The sequence below is a fragment of the Oreochromis niloticus genome, linkage group LG8 (assembly GCF_001858045.2).
Source record: "Oreochromis niloticus isolate F11D_XX linkage group LG8, O_niloticus_UMD_NMBU, whole genome shotgun sequence".
NCBI lineage: Eukaryota > Metazoa > Chordata > Actinopteri > Cichliformes > Cichlidae > Oreochromis > Oreochromis niloticus.
This window is the reverse complement of record NC_031973.2, coordinates 4,613,938-4,633,949: the sequence shown is the minus strand read 5'-3', so window position 1 is coordinate 4,633,949 and position 20,012 is coordinate 4,613,938. Positions and strand designations below refer to the sequence as shown.

General features: G+C 40.6%; 1 protein-coding gene across 5 annotated transcripts in view; it reads right to left on the bottom strand.

The window, feature by feature from the left end:
• LOC100696540 (KAT8 regulatory NSL complex subunit 1) overlaps positions 1-18,012 on the bottom strand; it is a 41,086-nt gene extending 23,074 nt beyond the window's left edge. For 2 of the 5 annotated variants that reach the window (XM_019362324.2, XM_019362327.2), the window contains exons 1-2: positions 11,615-12,265; positions 6,355-7,822 (exon numbers count right to left, since the gene is read on the bottom strand). In XM_019362324.2, coding sequence (XP_019217869.1) covers positions 6,355-7,754 — 1,400 coding nt within the window. In that variant the 5' untranslated portion in view covers positions 7,755-7,822; positions 11,615-12,265. Of the gene's footprint in view, positions 1-6,354; positions 7,823-11,110; positions 11,261-11,614; positions 12,266-16,157; positions 16,238-17,941 lie in introns of those variants that run through there. The other 3 variants (XM_019362325.2, XM_019362328.2, XM_019362326.2) reach the window with 3 other exon arrangements.
• Positions 18,013-20,012: the final 2,000 nt, after the last annotated feature.

Below are 20,012 nucleotides of genomic sequence, written 5' to 3'. Positions count from 1 at the left end.
GCGATGGGGGAGGAGGGGGAGTTGTGTTCAGTGAAGGAGAGGCGAGGTCGAGTAACGTTGCGTAAAGACAAAAGTGGACGAAAGAGAGGCAAACTTGCGGCTCCGCAACTATAATTATAACGTAACATAGACTATATCGATATAAAGGATATTGTCACATCTTATATCTCGTATAAAAATATATCGATATTTTTAAAAAACTCGATATATCGCCCAGCTCTAGGTTGGACCCTCCAAAACATCTCTGCAGGACTATACAAGGTGGTTAAAGACAAGCTGCAGTACCGGCCCTGTGTCAAATGCAGTTTAGGTTAGTTATCATCTAACCTCAAACAGACCAGTTCAGGCATCCTACAGCTCAAAGCAGGAAAGATTTAAGGCTATTTAAATGCTACTCAAGCTTTTCAACTCTGTCTGGCATTAAAGGGATGGTGATTTTTTTTTAAAAAAATTTTTAAATCATAAAATCCAACTTTTCACTGCTTAGCATTTTCAAGACTTCCAGTATTTGCGTAAGTATGCAAACTATGAAGGAAAATGTATCCAACCAAACTATATAACTAAAACTCCCATAACTTCCACTCTCTACCATACTCATATTGATACTTTGAAACGTGACCTCTGAATAGCTATATCCATTTTTCCAATTCTGCTTCACAACCACCAAGCCATCATTCATACTATGTAACAAGAACACAGAGAAATCAAAGCGAGCAGCTGTCATTTTATTTCTTTGTCCTCCAGAGTGAAGGGTTTTCAAATCCATTAAATAATAAAAAGTGCTGAAAATTGTCCTAACATTGACATTATTTTCTTCAGATATAACTGATGTGCCAGGGGTGAGCCAGCAGCTGGTCAGGCTCATCTTTTCATAGGAAGCAAACTGAACAAAGCAGGCTGAGGCAGGGTGTGGGGCAGGAGAAACTAGAGAGGGCAAATTCAGCTGGAGAGCTGCAGCAGCAGCAAGTCATTACATAAAAGAGGAGGGTTATGTAACGACTGTGGGTTCGTGTTCAGGAACTCGGCTCAAGCTAAACGCATCCAGATGTGTCAGAGCAGGACAGGAACGTATACAGGGGCTCACGTACATCCGTAAATACACAGACATGGAGGAATGAGGATGGGGAAAACGTAGCTGAGCAGCTAAGACTGCAGAGTAATGCTGAGCCATAAGCATGAAAGGCACGCTGTGGTCTCGGCCAAACTAGGTACCCTGATTCACGAGCAGAAGCAAGGTGGGCAGTCATTTTAACCGTCCCGGTGCATTAGCATCATGAGCAACATGTACTCCATCACTGAAGCACAATTTGATCAACTGAAACACGCAAAGCCCCCAAACCTGAGTGCAAATACGCAGACGTTTTCATTGTTCTGTCTACGAGGCATTATGTAACATCTAAGATTTCCTGATGAGCGTTTATTGTTGCCTCAGAAACGAGAAGAAAAAAAAAAAAATGTGCCCACTCATTTCTCAATGCAGCGTAACAGGCCTAACCTAATGCATCCAAGTGATTCTGCAGATAGTTTATAAAGGAAAGCGGCACGGACAGACATCACATTCACAGCCCTGCACCAGATGCTGGCCAGTTGGCTGGCCCCCCAATCCTCTGAGATACGAGAAACCACGTCTACAGTAAAGAAAGGGATGACGGGATTAGCTGTAAGTAATGCAATACATCCAAATAGGTTATTTTACACAACGCTGTCAACTCGGCTGACATTAAATAATTGAGGTGCTGCTGGCCTAAAGAAGACAACATTACATTGTGAGTGTAGTGTTGAGTGGTACCAAGCTGTAAGCCAGTAATTGGTAACTGAGACAAAGTGCCAGTTGTGAAAATGTGGCTTCATGGTTATATGTACATACACACACACACACACCTTATTTCCAGGAAGACGAACATGTTCACAAAGGGAGCTAAGGTTTCAGAGCCGCAGGGCTGGGAGCTAGGAACCAGTTTTGGGGGCTTTTTTTATTTTTTAAATATACTGAATGAACAGATACACAATGTCTGTGTTCTTCCTGGATTACAGAAGACTTAGAGAAGAGGTTTTGACCTCTTATCCCAAGGAAAATCACCAGGCATGTTATTTAAAAAAAAGAAAGAAAAAAAGTTGAATTTATGTGGTTTTATTTTACTCATGATAAAACGTGGCCAAAACAAAACAGGAAAATGCACAGATTACTTAGGAAAACACTGACTTACTGCAAATCAATTACACTCCGTACACCTGTAGTCGCCCTCCAGAGGCCAATTTTGAGCCAGAGAAATTTAAGTTTTATATTGCATATTTTCTTAGCAGGTATCACGATAAACAAAAAATAAAGAATTTTCCTCTGCTTTGAAAATGAAAAACTGGTCATGTGTAATGTCTTCAAATTACCAGCTGAATATTTCGGGGCTTTTCCAAGATCAAAATTTGTCTTTGGCAGGTGAGCATAAGCATGTTAAGAGTCCCCACTGAGCTTAAACATTGCTCCAGTTAAGTGATATCAGTCTACTCTCACATTTTACACAAAACTACTGCAGACCCACACTACTTTGTGGGGGTGTAATTCCTCTTACTTTGGTTGTCTGTCTGTCTGGCTAATGGTGGGTGGCTGCATAGCACCTTAGAGCCAGCAGCTAACTGGTGTTGGACATTAATAAAACACTAATATTTAGTGTTAACCTATTATTATGTGGAGTGCTGACTACAAATATATAACAATATTTAAACGCCTGCTTACTGTAAAGTTACAGCCACTCATCATCTGCCTTCAAGTAAAGAGAGGCACTTCTTTCTGTCAGGGCAGCAGCTAACTACTATCAATGAAAACACAAATAGTTTAACCAAATAGCATTTTAAATAGTGAGAGCAGCAACCCTTAGTCATGTAGTCCACTGGTTTGTGCATGTACAAACGGCAAAACCAAAGTTTCAAGGCACACCTGTACTCTTATCTGCTGTTCATTCTTTTTTGATATTGTAACGCAGCTTCTGACAGCCCAACCTGTACCTCAACTCCATCTCTGCTTCTGATACTTTAACCCAACCCAACAGTAGGGCTGCCACGATTAGTCGACTAGTCACGATTACGTCGACTATTAAAATCGTCGACGACTAATTTAATAGTCGACGCGTCGTTTGAAGCTTTGTAAGATCCCAAAAGACGCAGGAATAAGTAGTAGTATTTAAGAGTGTAATAACGGACTGAAACAGAAGATGGCAGCACTGCATGTACAAGGATGCCAGCTGCCGTTAAACCCCGAAGAAGAAGAAACTGTGTTCCAGAATTCATAGCGCGGCCCAGCGCAGTTGTCAACAATGGCGGCAGCTAGTTAGTTTTAATATTACAATTATTATTCTTTCTGGGTCACAAAATAAACGTTTAACATATTTTCAGGTGTACATTTTACGTCCAATGGATGCATGATCTGATTAGTCGACTAATCGCAAAAATAATCGGTGACTAGTCGACTATCAAAATAATCGTTTGTGGCAGCCCTACCCAACAGTCTTGCGCGTTCTGGTTCAAATTCAGAACTCTTTAACTGGCAGATATTTTGTTTCCAAATGCCTCATCAGCTAGCTTGACATCATGCTGGCATTAACCAACACCTCCCAACAGATGCCACACGTCATCTGAGCCCTGTTGATATCACTTGTCTCACTAAAGTCGTAGAAGAACAGGTAGCTTTCATGTACTGATGCAACAAATTAATTAATACTTATTTGCTGTATATCACAGCAACATACGCTTGTCAAAAGATCCTGTAGCACGCATACTTGCCTAGAGCACACCAAATGGGAACCACAGGTGTTAACATTTCCTGAGTTCAATTAATCTATTTATATTTCCACAGTCTGTGTTAAATAATAATGATTTATATATAATAATATATAAATAATAATCATGTTTATCAAGCATCCATAATCCAAGCCAAAACCAATTCTTTGTTAAGTTGAAACTTAACAAAATTTCAAGTAATTCACATTAAGAGCACTCTGCTGCCCTCAAACACAAAGCTTAACTAGTTGCTCTCAGGTTAAGGTCACATACATGAGTGAAAAACGACACTTGTTTGCTTAACACATCTCCTGTACAGACCTGTAGGCCCTAAGTTTGCTCCAGTAAGGTCAACATTGTTAGCCAATGATTGATTAGTGATCTTCTCTGAGCAAAACAACATTTAGAAACGGTCATACACTCACAAGTTCTGATGTGTCATTTAACATCCAGGTTAAAATCCAGCGTTTAGCAGAATTTGGGGGGGGGGGGGGGACTGGAAAAACTGTACATGTATTTACAGAGACCTGCTTGAATTCACCAAAGAGCTAGTGCTTGTTAAGAGTGACTAAGGCTCCAAGAAGCCATTGCTGCTTCACAATAAAAGCCTTGTGATGCCTGATGGCTGGAAAGCTTTCATGGTAAAGCAGCAACAAGACGTATCATGTTGGCTATAACAGAAGATTAAGTGAAGCAGATGAAGAAAAGATGAAGCCACTGTTGGGAATTTCAGCTGATTACTAGATGATGATTGGTCCCCTTTAGAGAAAGAAATCACTGAATATAATGAGCTCAGTATGAGTCATTTACATCATGTCTAAAGAGCTAACAGAGCCCAACACTTAAACCCAAATAATACCTTGAAGTACTTCAGGTGCTTGGTGAAAAGTGCTTTTGATCATCATTACTTTGGGAAATAAAAGAGATGCGTACATGATAATGTGGCGCGCTAGAGCTAACAGAAAGGGTTAAGTTAAGCCACCAATTCGTCTTGACGGGCTCTGTTTAAAGCAACATTTCCACACAGTTCCTTTTGCCTGGCATTTTCACTGACAATATGCAACTATCAGCTATGAGTTCACAAATAATACAGCCGTCTAAAATGTCACCACTTCCCATTTCTATCACCATGACCCTGATGACATCCTGACAAACCTTATCCACTACTAAAAAAGGAGACTGAAAAAACAAAACAAAAACCTTGTCGTAGTATTTTAAGGACATAACTTTGGGAACCCCCTGCAGACATGACAGCTTTCACTTTCATTACAAACATGCAACTCTGAACTGCCATATTCACCCATATTATCTAAATGACTACTACTAGTACTACTACTTTATACAGGCATTTTATTTATTTTTTCTGGCATTCTATTGTATTATATCTACATTTTAGTTATTCTATCGATAGTTGAATCAGTTATTTTATTTACATTTATTTTCCCCTTTAACTTATGTTTTATTTACTTTGCATTGAAAAGCGCTATATAAATACAATCCATTATTATATCATATTTATTTAGTTTTCTTGACTGATTTGCTTCTTTTTGTGGATGAGCAAGACAGAAAATGGTATAAAAGTATATTTACGATTTAATCAACATATTCTCGCCCCCAATGATCTCCAGAGAAAACATTCAAAAACATTTGCTCCAAAAATGAAGTCTACAGTCATGTATGCAAAGGATACAAGCTTCTTGTTAGGTTACGGAGTTATTTAGGTCAAAGGTCTAAAGTCAACACTGGAAAGGATAATAAAAATCAGTGATCTTAACTGCTTTGTTAATAATCTACCCAATCCTAAACAGGCCAGTAACTCCATTAATGCTGCTAACACCACCTGCTCTACCCCCCCCCCCGATTTCTCCCAAATCTAATGACACAGAAAGACGTCCTCTGATGTGAACTTCCCATGGAATAGATTTACATGACCCCCTCCCAGCTGAGGGAAACCTGATGTCACAACAGGCAGCGTGTTAAAATATAAAACTCCCACCTTCTGCAAAACCACCACCACACCACCTCTGCAGTTCTACGTTCCTACTAGGTTTCAGTTTTACACCAAAACAGTGACGTGCTCTGTGGGTGCTCACTTTTTTGCTCTGCGGATAAATACAACGCTCAATTTCAGCTCAGGTCCTCTCAGGAGGCAGCAAGTCCATTCGAGCCAGTTTGTTCTCCACAGGATAGCACCCACACAACTACACATGCTCTCTCTCTGGGTGAATTGTACCTCTTACCCCTTCCTGGAGTTTGACCCAACCACTACTGAGGCAGGCTATGTGGTTACGATTGTTACTAGCACCTGGAATGGCATAACAGAAAAAACTGCAGCAAAAACTTTCCTTGGAAATATAGGGACTGATCAACTCCCAGCACCATGAAATGTTAAGAGTACTGTGGCTTTACCAAACAGTGCAGCCACATTTTAAATGAACCACCGCTGTGGAGCTTCAGTATAAAATCTTTTTCCAACATAAGACTTCTCTCAGTGTTTTTTACCTCGAGTCTTTGAAGGCTCTAACCAGCTGTGTACTTGTGTACAAACTCCCTGACAGCCTGACGTCTCAGAGGGTGACTTACATTTTGACATGCCGCTGCTCAATGTCCACTCGGGACAGTTCTTCCTCCTCCAGGTCAGAGTCCCCTCCGGAGCTACTCTCTGTTACGTCAGAGTCAAAGGCGCTTTCTGCTGAATGAAGGTTGGCTGAGCCACTCAAATACAACCTCTCCAGCTCCAAGGGCATCGAGCCACCTTTCAGGAAACGACTCAGACCGTCCCGGTTGTTTGACGAGTGGCGTCCGGTCCTCCATGAAGCCGTGGGGACTGCAGTCTCTGATTTCCTGTTGCTGCCTAGTAGCCGATTCAAGGCCGTGTCCAAGAAGCCACCAAGCTGCTGCTGAATGTGCCGCTCAACCTGCTTTGCCTGAACCACCTGAAGACGTTTGTGGAGGCGCCGCAGTCGGCTCTCGAGCTCGGCCTGGCGGCTGCTATTAATATGAGTGCGTTCTCTTACATGAGCATCGAGGCTATCTGAGGAAGAACTGCAGGGTATGGGAGGCACAGGTGTGCATGGCGGTGAGCCCTGCTGACTGCTGCCTGGCCTCTCTCCATCAGAACCCTGTGGCTGACTCGTAGGGGTATCTGGATCTGCGTCCTCTAAATTCGCCTGTTCAGCTGGGTTAGGGTTGTCGCTGGTAAAGGGAGAAAGTGCGGCTGACTGAAGCACTGGCGGTTCGAGGTTTTGTCCATCTGTGTTTTGAGAAACCCCGGAGGAATGCCTCCGTTTGAGAGCTCCTTTCACTGGGATGTGCCCTGTTAAGGTCGCCGTCAAAGTCTCAGAGTCAAAGGGCAGGTTCTGGGGCTGAGAGTCTGTAGCGGCGGGAGGCTTGTCACCATTCACCGCGACCACACAGCCAGAGGTGGACATGGTGGCCAGCTTCTTAGCCAGGCCGTTGACAGGTGCCATGGGCTGGCCGCTTCCGTTGGTGCCGCCACTCATGAGACTTTTGAGCTGGCCACTCGACAGTTCAATCGCCTGCCTCTTCCTGAGGAAGTCTGCGTTGCCGTTGAGCAGGGAGTTGGGCAGTATTCTGTGGCTTTTCAGCACAGACTGTTTAATGAGGACTCCTTGCAGCTTAATTGACTCCTTAGTTGAAGGAACAGGTGTCACATCCGAGTAAAGATAAGAAGCCACAAGTGGCTGGAGTTTGCCCAGGGCAGATGCCTGGGACACAGAGTCAGATTGGGCCTGTGGCTGCTGCTGTTCCTGGTTGCCGCCTCCGCCACAAAAGTCGAGGGGACACTCTTCGGAGGTGGCCTTGCACTTGGCAGGGCCGCTGCTGTGGATGAGGATGTTGCTGGCGTTACCGTTGTTCTCTGCACTGGCTGGTGAGAGACTCGAGGATGGGGCAGCCAGTTTGAAGCGGATGTGGTGAGCTTCGGCTGGGGCGTCGGTGAGAGCGGGCGCCATCGCAGCCATACAGTGCAGAGGGACGGGCACCGCGGCCTGCTCCACTCCACCCGCTTACTGCCCCACCTGAGGACAGCCTGCAGAGACAAACAAACAAAAAAGAAGAAGAAGAAGAAATAAAGTTAAGAGTCATCGTATTAACAAAAACCACCCATCATCAAATTCTGATCCTATCTCACATGAGGGAGTTGTGTGGTATACATCCATCAGTGCTTAAGAAGTAACATTAATAACTGTATACACGGATGTTCCTCATCACAAATTAAACGAACATACAGATACCACCTATGCTCATTTAAAACTGAAACCAGCAGCTCCATAAGTGTCACTTCTATTCATTCATTCAAAATTTCTCAGGTGGAAAGTGAGAAAGAGGGAACCATAAGACCTGTTCTTGAAATATGAGAAACCATATTAGATACAAAAAAATGCAGTATTTTAGTTTCTGTGACTGTGTTCAGCAACCAAGTACACAAAAATATGCTTTATTCAAAGCACTTTTTGTTGCCCACGCTTCTTCTTCTATTGTTTTTGTTTTATAAATACAATAATATTATTATTGCAAGAAAAACAATATAATAAAAACAGTAGTAATAATAGAAGGAGGAGAAAAAGATGAACATTAATATTTTAAATACTAAGAATTTTGTATTTCTTTTTTAATTACAAAATTACTCAACTGTGTCATACATCAGCCATGATACATCATAGATCTATAGTATCATCATACTAGTATAAATTTTTATGGTGACATAATGTCATCACAATATCATTACTGTAAAACAATATGCTTTTATGTGCAACAAGCCCAGGCATGTCTGAGAGCGATGAAGATTTGGTGCCTAAAAGGAAATATTTCAACAATCTCCACTAAGGTGCGGTAACTTACAAAAAAGTACAAGAAAATTGTTCTACTCTAAAGGTGGAAACAAACATGTTTCACCACTTCAGAGAAAAAAATATTATTAAAATAAATAAACTTTAAAAACAAAAACAAACAAGGCTATGGAGGAATGGATACTAGTAGCTCACAAATGTAAACAAGGGTGGATGGAAATTACTGAACCGGTCACACGGTAGTGAAGGAGGACTTTGAGCAACTGATTAAAAAGCTCAACCAAAGTTACAACATCCCATGTATTAAATATTTTTCAGATTTATTATGTGATAATATTGTGCAGCTATTGAGCCGTTACAAGGTTGCATTGATTTAGCTATTGTTAAACAACTATTTTATAGTTAAGATTTCCAGGGAGAAAAGCCAACAAGACCACATTTCTCTTTTGCTGTGTCACTGGATATAATGCTGTGTCACTACTACACTAACGCTGCCATCAGCACCCTTTTTCAATAGATTCACACTTCAAATTAGCAATTTCTCATCCATGACATTAGCTCATTAGAAAAGAAGGATGGCCCCATGTCCTTGGTTCACTTGTAACCCACAGGCCCCAAGAATCAAACATGAAGAATTCAGTATTTTCAAGATTATCAGGATTTACAGCTGCGGTTACATCAACCACCCCTAATATGTACTAGCCTAATATGTACTAGCCATCTTCACAAGATGGCTAGAAATACTGGGAGAATTTGTGTTTTTTTGTCAAACAAGGCAACAGGAAAAAGCAGGAACTCCTTGTGTTTACTGTACACTGACTAATCTTGCTGGTGTTGGTAATATCCCCACCCCCTAACCCAGTCCCTCTGTTAGCCAGGAAAAATCCATATTTTGTCCATATACTTAAAAAAAATTATTCTCCATAATAATTGTTTATCATGACGGGAAAAACATGAATGCAGACTGTGCCTGTACACAACAAAACTAAAAACAAAATACTTGCTGTACAGGTTCTGTAAAACTGTACAGTGAGTGGAAAATTACTAACCACCACCCCAAAAGAAAGTTTCTTATCCTAAACCTTTATTAAAATATGTTCAATGTAAATGCACTAATACTAATGAAAACTCTGTGACATTGACTCAGAATGCTAAAGCTAAGCTGAAGCCTGAATGATCAAGTTAAACACCTAATCAGCTGAACTGGTGACTCTTTGACATGCTGCTGACCTGTGAACTGCTAAAGATGAAAACATGAGCAAAGTTGAAGGGTAGGAATATCCCAGGCAAAAGTGTTTTCAGTCTCTTAAAATACAATCGTTCAGTCCAGAACCATTCTTTGGCTGTCACTGAAATCACCAATAATTTGTCAACAGAGGGACCCACAACATCCGGTAAGTACAAATAAATTAAAATCCACACACTGACCTTGGGGCGGGTGATGCTCAAGACACAGATGGAATAAACAGACAACTGAGCTAAATCCCAGGCTAATAAATTATTATTCCCACTCCACCCATGCCTGTGTGAACAAGCCTTCATTGTCTTTAATTTAACAAGGCTCCTCTTTAAAGAATACGCTTTGGAAGACATCTTTTTATGAGAGAAGAGAGGAAAAGCCAATGCAAACTGCCCCAAACCCCACTGCCCTACATGTGCCCTGGTAAGTCAGTATGCAGCAGGGTTTCTTACAGTAAGTAGGTGGATTTAGGCCCCAGCATTAGCCCAAAGCACATGATGTCATCCTGACTATTTCTTGTTTAATTTTCAGCTGAACCTATTTTACCTTTCCCTAAATAATTACCCAATTACAGCTGCCAGGAAATTATTTAAATTTAAAGAAAACCTTAAGGACGACAAAAGTACCAAGTATCGCTTGTATCTATGTTAAACTTTTAGATAAAATCCTCCCTTCTCACAATTCAGCAGATAAAAATCGAGCTGCATGTACGCTGTAGCGTCTGCAGGGCGAGATGAATGGAGGCGGTTCTCAGTATTTTCACCGCAGTTTCTAGTCAGCGCGCACTACGCCATGTTGGTATTTCCGAAGCAGATTATGCAATACAATTCATCCACCTTAAAAAAAACGCCCATTCCGCTTTAAACACACTGAGCGAGTTCATGCAACACACTGAGCACAGAACAGTAGGTAATTTAAATAACCAATCCTACCAACCGACTGCACCATTAGTGAGTCTCTGTAGAGATGCGACAAAAATAATGTCCACATCCAACGTTTAGCCAAGCATAACGCAATCACCAAAATGTCTTCCTGGTGTTTACAAAAGCGTTTTGAGAGCACACGGTTATAATACTCTATTCATACCCTTGAAGCAAACACAAGAGCAGAGTGATTGTAACATCGAGACGTGCCTAAATATCTTCAGAAAACATACACGCGAGCAGCAGATCACGCAGCAGGGAAACTCGGCAGATAAATATCTCCTCCGTGGAGCCTGTCACTTCAGACACACTGCGTGCAAATTAACGCTGCTGATGCAAGAAACACAACCTCTCCGCAAGCTTACCCTCCAGCTGCAACGAAGAGCTGCCCATCCGCGAAACATTAGATCTTTTATTTTGAAGCTCTCTCTTCAATATCTCGGCCGTAAACTTTGAGCTAACCCAGTAAGGCACGTAAACATTTCCAGCCTGCGTAACCTGCGGTGCGCCCGGGCTGATAGTTTGAGGCGCATAAACGCCCAGCACTGACATGTATTATGAGAGTATAAATAACGAAACGGGGAATTGGCGTGAGAATGAATCCTGGCCTCTTGTTAGCATCTGGCCATCCTCACAACTTATTTAAAACGCGCTGGGAGCGAAATGCAGGACGCAGACATGGTTTGCATTGTAATTAGACCTACAAGAACAAATGCGAGGCAGCCCTGTTGTTTTTACATTTAAATGTACAGCAGTCCTCCTTTAGTTCGCCAAACAAATGGGGCTCAAATGTGTCAAAAGCGGAGAAGTTGGGGGTAGACCCAGCCAAGTCTAGCTAGCTCGCTAACAAAGAAAAAGGAGGAACCTACCACGTGACGAGGTTGCACTATCCGAGGGAATTTCGGCAACAATCCCCTGCAGTTTCTGGTGGAAAAAAAAATCCAAGGGTGCTAACACGCACAGACACGCACAAAAGGTGGCGCGTTGACTCGATCACTGAGCCATCAATTAATATCCAAAAAATAATAAATGCAACCGGAGAGCGGAGGAAAAGGGGCCCGGGTCCACAGCGCAGAGCCGCTCGGGTTCGTTCCGGATACAGCAATGGGCGAATCAACGAGCTACACCTTGCTCGCCAGCTAGCCTCGCCGAATATAAGGGCAAGGCCGCGAAACCGTCCTTTCTACTCCAAATTACTTCAAACGTAGGCGATTTCACGGCAATCCTTTACCGAAAAGTCCGATTCCCGGTGAGGAAGAGGTAATCCAGATGGTAGTTTGCCGCGAGCCGTTTTCTCTCGTTTTAGGGAGAGACGCTTAGAAAATGGCGGCTAGCTCCTCTCCCTCGGATTTGAGTCTGACAAACATAGAAGTGCTGCGCGCGCGCGTGAGTGTGTGCGTATGTGCTGAGAGCTGGTAGGCGGGAGACGTTTCTCATAGTCACCACTAGAGTAAAGGGCAGATAAGAAACGACATAAAAGCTCAAAAGAAGATCCCACAGGAGGGCATTGTCTTACAAAAAGATACCAGCGGACACACTTTTATTTTCTTGCTGTACTGGTGCCGCCGCCGCTGCTGCCGTTTCTGGTTAGACACGCCATAGCTATGCTCCTACTCCAACCGTACGCGCAGAAAATGTCCCTTATGCTTCAAAGACCACCTGTGCGCCAAATATTTACGCGGAAAATCAACAATAACTAACAGGAACGAGGACTACAGCCTGGATATCCTTCTCTAAGCAGCTATTTTTCAGGAGAGTTTGTGCAAACTGAGCCTGCGCCTCTTGTCACTTTTTAACAGGAACAGGATCGCCCACAAACACCACACCGCACTACACACTACAACAAGCTTCATGAGGAGGTGCAGCCAGCGGCCACATGAAGGAGCTCTTGTCTACAGTGCTGCGTGTAATAAAATAATAAAAGCCTCACGCTGTGCGCAAACACAGCGCCAACTACCTCCAAACCAAGAACAAACGAAGCAAAAGCTACAAGGGAATCAATTTAACTCAACAGTCTTAAATATGTTTATGTTTAGTGTGAAGTGTTGCTGGCCGCATGAAGGAGATCTTCCCCACAGTGCCGCGTGTAAACCTTCATATTGTGCAAAAAACAGCGCCAACTACGTCCGAACAGGCATAAATGAATCAAAACTCAGTTGACTGATGTTCACGTTAATGAGTATGTCATACTTAGCAACATGTTAGGTCAACAAGAAATAAAGCTTCTACAAAGTTTGAGTATTTTAACCCTATTATTATAAGATATCTACAGCACAAATTAGATTGTTATTACTATGCATTATAATTTATGATTTATTATCACTGCATTCTAGTGGCAGACATTTTATTTTTCACCATCTAATTTAAGCAATTTATGTCCAGAAAGTTCTGTATTTTTATGGCTGTTAAAACACTGGCTTACAAATCAGCATTTTCTTCAGAACGGGTCTTTGTTGCATTTATACTCCTATAAAATTTTATTAGCAGCAAAACAAAACAACTGCAGGAAAAAAAATATAGGAGCATGTTTAAGACTAAAAGAGTTGCTATAATATACTAAGTGTCCTACTTGTGTTTCTTTGTTTTTTTTCTCCAAATGTTGCCTAATAGATTTAAAAATAGTGACTTTTTATTAAATGTTTTTAATAAAAGATAAAGCATTTGGGAGGGCTTGGATCCCAGGAAGTCTTTGTTATTACAGAAAACTGATTCTGAGGGGGTCAGACCAAAACTTTTTTCACATCTGACAGATTTTAAATGAAAAGACCATCATATGGATGGGTGACAAATTAAAGGAAAAATACAAATCCCTGTCCTCATTAATGAGGGGGGATGTGGTGGCTGGGAAGGTGTGTGTGTGTGTGTGTGTGTGTGTTGGGGGGTGGGGGGCTAACACAGTTATCATCTTAATCAGTTTTTTACATGTAAGCACAAGCTAAACTCAATCTCATCAGTGTTTTGTCTCCGTGCAGCGTTTTAAGTTCAAATGCTATCAATTCTTTTTAAGGCCTCAAAATTGGCCTTTGGAGGGCAGCCTCACATGCAAGCATGACTGCCCCACATTTAGTAGGAATTTTCCTAAAAATGAAAAAATACTGACACCCACCAAAGAGCTTCTATTTTTTTAAAGAAGATTTTTGCAAGAGGTTTAATGAACTCAAGCTTGTTTCTTAGATGGCCATATATAACATAACAGAGACTACTTCCCCTTAGCTAAATGTACATCAGTCATGCTTATGGGTGTAGTCAAACCCAACAGAGGCCCCTTTTGAACTAGGAAAACCCCTCTGCATTACCTTAATTAGTGATACTCAAGCCCCTCTTTTTAAAATAATAATATTTGTATTGTATTTTATTGTTATTATTTTGCTTTTCCTTTTTTTTTAAAAATGGATAGTAATAGTGAAGAAAGACAGGAGTCGGCAGGTCAGACTTGAACCCGGGCAGCTGCTTTCTGCTTTCAAAAAGCTTTTACAATTTCAGGTAAGATTTAAACAGGTATATATCTGATCAAATAGGTAAACAAATTTCCTCCTAAGAAAGGTTTATCTTATCTCATCTAACAAATTTTATTTGCTTCTTCTTGACCTAATTTTGCATATTGCATAATTCCTTTTCATTTTTATTTTTATTTTCAAGAGATGAAGTAGCAGCTGGGTTGAAGGCTAGCTTACTGGCTACTATTTGCAGCGATGCTGACTGAGGTCCACATCAATCGAAAAATAAACACTTAATATTTGCCGCCGAACAGCTCGTTTCTAAACGTTTACATTTTTTATCGTCATTTTGATTTTTTCTTCAAGCTTAAATGTGTGAATTGTATTTAGACTACACATTGAGATATAATTTATCACAGTGAGTATGTTAACCTAATTTTCTTCAGGTTTCATTGTTTTGTGCCCTCCTCCTTATAAATAAAGCTTGCTTTTACACTTGATGTGGATGGACTTCAAGTTACATTAGGCACAACTTTAATTGAAAAATTAATCTGCCCTGTGTTTTGTTGAAATTTTTAAAAAAGTAATATCAAATTCAAATTTCTCTTTCCAACACTGTTATTTGTTTAGTTTTTTGCTAAGGGAGGCTACATTTCTGCATCTACTCGCCCAACACTAGATGATCATGCTGTTACTCCAGTGTCTCTTGCTTGTCTGGTTTATCTTCTTTGACATTTAAATAAACAACTTTTAATAACATCCTGTGCACCAGAAGATAATCCTATAAACGACTCGTTGCACACTGACAGCCATTTTCCCACACTAAAAGAGAAATTCAACGTAGTTCTCTACTGAGAAGTGTTTTCGTCTAGAAACGGCTCCAATCGATGTCTGGGAAACTGAGCTGAGATGTTTACAAAGTTACATTATATCTTCTCTTGTCTCACTGCCATTTAAACCCATTAATAAATGAAAATGGAAAAATATGTGATTTTAGATTGTTTCAGTAACTCTGATCTCCTGATGCTTGTTAAGTAATAAGATGAATGCACCTCACTTATTCTAACAGGTCTTGCTGGTCTCTGAGCATGATCAGACTACCAGAAAGGACATGCATTGCAAACACTTCATTATCTGTGTGTCTGTGTAAATCAGAGGGAGGAAGAGAGCGATTGTTCAGAAAATTAAGGAGGAAATAATGGAGTGTTGCAGAGAGAATACATTTTTAACAAATATAACTGAATTTTAATGGTTATAGTGATAAATTTAGATGGAAAATCTGTAATTTTAGATTGGCTTTAATCTCTGATCATTTCTGAATTTTTTTTTCTTTTATAATAAAGAATATCATTTTCAAAAAATGTTTGTTGTTTTTATAAGAATATTACACTTTTTACAAGCCTAACTTTTTCAGTCAACCGGTCCTGTCACTAGTTTCATTTCTGAGAATTTCTGCATTTTTTTCTTGGAAATGTGATTGCCATTTCCTATTTATTTACCACTTTTAAAAGTGTGATTTTCACCTCCTAATATTACTTCTTCCTTTTGTTGTTGCTTTGTCTTAACCTAAAATGACCTCCGCAGGTCTTCATGGGACGTGAACTAAAAACATCACTAAAACAAAACAAACTGGCCGATCTGTGACTGTCATAACTGGCAAATACCCATCCATCCATTTGGTCCTGCTCCACGTTACAGCTGATGCAAAGATGTCTCAACTTCCTTGTGCTCCTCCTAGGCGATCCCTGCAAACTTCAAGGGATTCCCACACTTCCAGGGATATGTAATCCATCCCACTTGACCAAAATACATCCACAGGGACATGTCCACAGAGTATCCTAATCAGATGCTCTTCACTCGGGTCCTCAAAATCCAGGCTACTTATATCCCTGATGTGATCTTATCTCCAAAGCCATAGGGTGGCTGCAGCACCCCCTGGCTTTAAAATAAAGATAAATGCATATAACAATTATACCTTTAACTCCATTGTCGATGAACTCCATTCAATAATCCAAGGGATCATTTTTCCGGTTTCCACACATGAAAACATGACACCTAAAATGAAACAAAACAAACAAACAAACAAAAAATAAGATCACTTGAATCGTATTTAAAAATTTCAGACAATACATTTAACTATGACGGCGTAGTAGGAAAAGATACAGGGTTAGGTGATGTACGAGCCTCTAACTCTTGTGGAATTTTTTGTTTGTACATGTTGCAAGTTATAGCTGCTCCCTTATTCACAAGGCCCTTGTTGGGCCATGTTGTTGATTTGGCAGATTTTACTTTTTATTTTACTTCAGTTCTTATGCTAAATGCCAATCCTGATGCTATAGAGAAAGAAAATTGGAACTGGCAAAAAAAATTCCATAAATCAATCGATATCAGCACATTACACTAACTAAAAAAAGTTGTAAATTAACGAGAAAAAAAATGGGGCAAAATTTTGAGGAAAAAAATGGCAAACTTACAGGGGAAAAAACTGTGGAACTTTGGAAAATTGCCCAGTAAAAAATGGACAGAACAACCCTTAAAATTTGGGGCAATTTAACACAAAGAACAGCTAATTTACACAACAAACGTGTGGCTAATTTCTGAGGGGAAAAAAATGCAAATTAAAGAAGGAAAAAAGGGATATTCACAAAAAAAACCTGTAGAAAGTTTAATAGAAAAGCAACGGAGAATTAGGATTAATTTGCAAATCTGGGACAATTAAAAAAAAATGTAACAAACAAACAAAACGGAAAAATGAAAACAATGCCAGAATTATATGAAAAACAAGGCGCAGTGTAAGTAAAAAAACAAATAGATATAAAATTGGCACTGTATGAGAGCGAAGCAGGACGTATGTATGTATACATGACGTTTTTCAGTGCTGTACACTGTTGAGGGTCCGTGCACTCCTCCCATCGCCTGCTGCACGTAGACCTGCGCTGCAGCGTAGTGAATATGAGTTTGTAGCTTGTTGTCTGCCTTAACAACATACTTGGAAGGAGGTGTTATTGGTCTTTTATTACAAGGAGTTCAAATTTCTGATTTTTTTTTCAAGCTTAATGTTCAAAAGTGAAGCAAAGTCGCTCATTGACTAAAAATAAACACTATTTCTCCTATTTTTCTCGTTAATGCGCGACTTACATCTCGGAATTTGAGCGTTTTTTTCTGAATTATACCCTCTTCGCCCACCCCCCTATTTTTTTTCTAGGACTCGGTCTTAAGTAGCGTCTCCCCAGCTGTTTATTTTTATTTATTATTTATTTATTTATCTGAATGTCCTGCTGCCACGCTAACGCTAGCTAAAGCTAACATCCACTAACGTTATCGTTGCAAATTTTTATAATGAAAAAGTTTTAAATGTCGCCTAATGTCAGCACAGCGGTGTAGAAATTTAAACGTAAGTTTACAAAAAAGCGGCTCCATCACTGAACGCTGTGTGAAGGAATGCGCCACTGGAGATTTATGCCATAATCAAACAGTAGTTTCTCCAGTTGCGGAGCTAACAGGCTAATGTTTGGAACTCCCAGGCTGCCAGATAGCAGCCAGCTGAGCTAGCAAGAGATGCTAACGCTCGCTAGCTTGTTTGCTTCCCGATCCCACTCTGACTTCTCAATGACTGCTGCACGTTTAGCAGAAAAGTGCGCTTAAAAACTCCGCCAGCTCAAGCCAAACAACCGGGGGCTTAACGGAATGTGTGTTTTTTTCCTGCCAAGCGGAGCGTTCATTTATTTTAAGAAAATAACAAGACAAAATCTTACTTACCTGCTTGTCCTGTTACTAACCGTTTACGACTCCATAATACCAGCCCCCCCTGCGCTGCTATTGGTCGAGAGTCCAGTTCGAGGCTTTCTATTGGCTCCTGCAGATGTCAGTCTTTGCAAATGCCCGTACAGCGGAAATGTGGACGAAAGTTCATAGCATGAAACTTCATTATCCCAAAATATATTGTTTTTATTTGAAAATGTTTCACAACTTACCCGTCATTTATGGAGCACACCTTTTACTGCGCCATTACACGACTGTTCTCACTCAAATTAACTACACTGTCTCCCATTTTGATGCTTTGTTTTTGGGGACTACTGCTTAGAAATGAGCCACTGGTTTTCACTGCACAATAAAAAACCGCAAACATAAAGCTAATGGCAGCGCATGAGTTTGTTTACTATATTCTGTTGCATCGTATTTTTAAGCAGATAAGAGCTGGCGGGGTGATATTTCACCGGTGAAAGGCACAATAGCGGGTAAATCCCTCACAAGAATGGAGATTCACTTGAAGCTGCTGATGCTTACTTGCAGGCAACGGAGACAGGATGGGTGGATATATAAGTCAGTGAGGCAGCATTGTGCTGGCTGCATGAAAATCCAGCGGTTAGCATTGCAGAGGGACAAACTGTGGGGCTGTGTCAGTAAAGCTTAAATCTGACCTTTCTCAGGTACGTGCAGGGGGAGTGAAAATGACTCAGGAGCAGAGGCCTGGCTGAGGGTGAAGCCTTTTCAACATTTAGAGCAGGGGTGTCAAACTCATCTTAGCCCAGCAGCCACATGCAGCCCAGTTTGATCTCAAGCGAGCCAGACCAGTAAAACCACTGACAAGTTTCCCCTTTCTTTAAGCGTGAAGAAGCAGACTTTGAGCGCAGTCACCTGGGCAAGATTTTAAAAAGCTGAAACCATAAGAGTTAAGCAGGTCCCCATACCCCACTCTATTAAAAACAACCACAAAAGGCAATTTTTAAAAGAATAAATGCAAAAATAAAAATATATCCAAGTTACTCCGCATTCAGTGAGTACAGTGTAATTACATGTGCGTTACAATTTGCAAATCACCTTGGAAAAAACTTCACATCTGGAGTTTTTGTAAGTATACTGCTTCAGTATTTTACAGTTTTGTGGTTCAAACAACTTGAAAAACGTACCTTTTCATGCATTTTCATTTCTGTGTAGTCAGGCGAGCATCACCACATTTTACTGAAAAACTGCAGTTGTTAATGAATTCACAGTGGGACCAGTGGGACCATTTGGCAGCTGGTTCTGGCCCCTGGGCCACATGTTTAACCACTGCACTGTATGAACTTTGTAAGCATCCTTTTCTCCTCTTTTTTTTTAATTCAAATGTCACCATTTACATTTAGAAAAATGCATCTTTTGAGGAGGTATTTGAGGCTTTTCGCATTGCCAAGGCTTTTCATTCCTCAGCTGCTGAATTGATATATGGCTATCTTCTACGCCTCTTACACTGCACTGAATTTAAATATGAATTTCTATTCAAGCCAGTAAATTAATAATCTGGCTCCGAATGTGAGGCAGACCTTAGCCAACATCAGTGCTCGACCTCACTGTTGTTGGTAAAAGAGAAATATCTGGAATATTGTGTGCTCATTGATGGTCATGTGGTCAAAACTTCAGGGACACACATGCTTCACTTATCTACACATCTATGAGATGCGTCTGTTATTCTGAAACCAAATACATCTACAGCATGAGGGTAAAAATTAACTCCCTACAGACCAAAACTGTGGGCCTGACCCAGAAAATCCTTTAATAAAAAAGTGCACCTGTCCAAATTTAAGAAGCTGGAATCCTGACCAGAGTGCAAGACCTCCTTTACCCTTCTCCCTTGAAAATTTGACATAATATTACCAGGCATTATTTTCTTGTTAATTTTTTTTTCTTGTAACAAATGAAAAGGTGCAATTTCAGCTGAGCATTCACTGAGTTTGCTGTCATCACATGGAGACATACATTAAACTTTAGAATGAATACAACACTACTTGATGTCTTTATGACTCAAAAAACGTGTCTACATCTAGAAACACTTTTGACTTCCCATAAATTT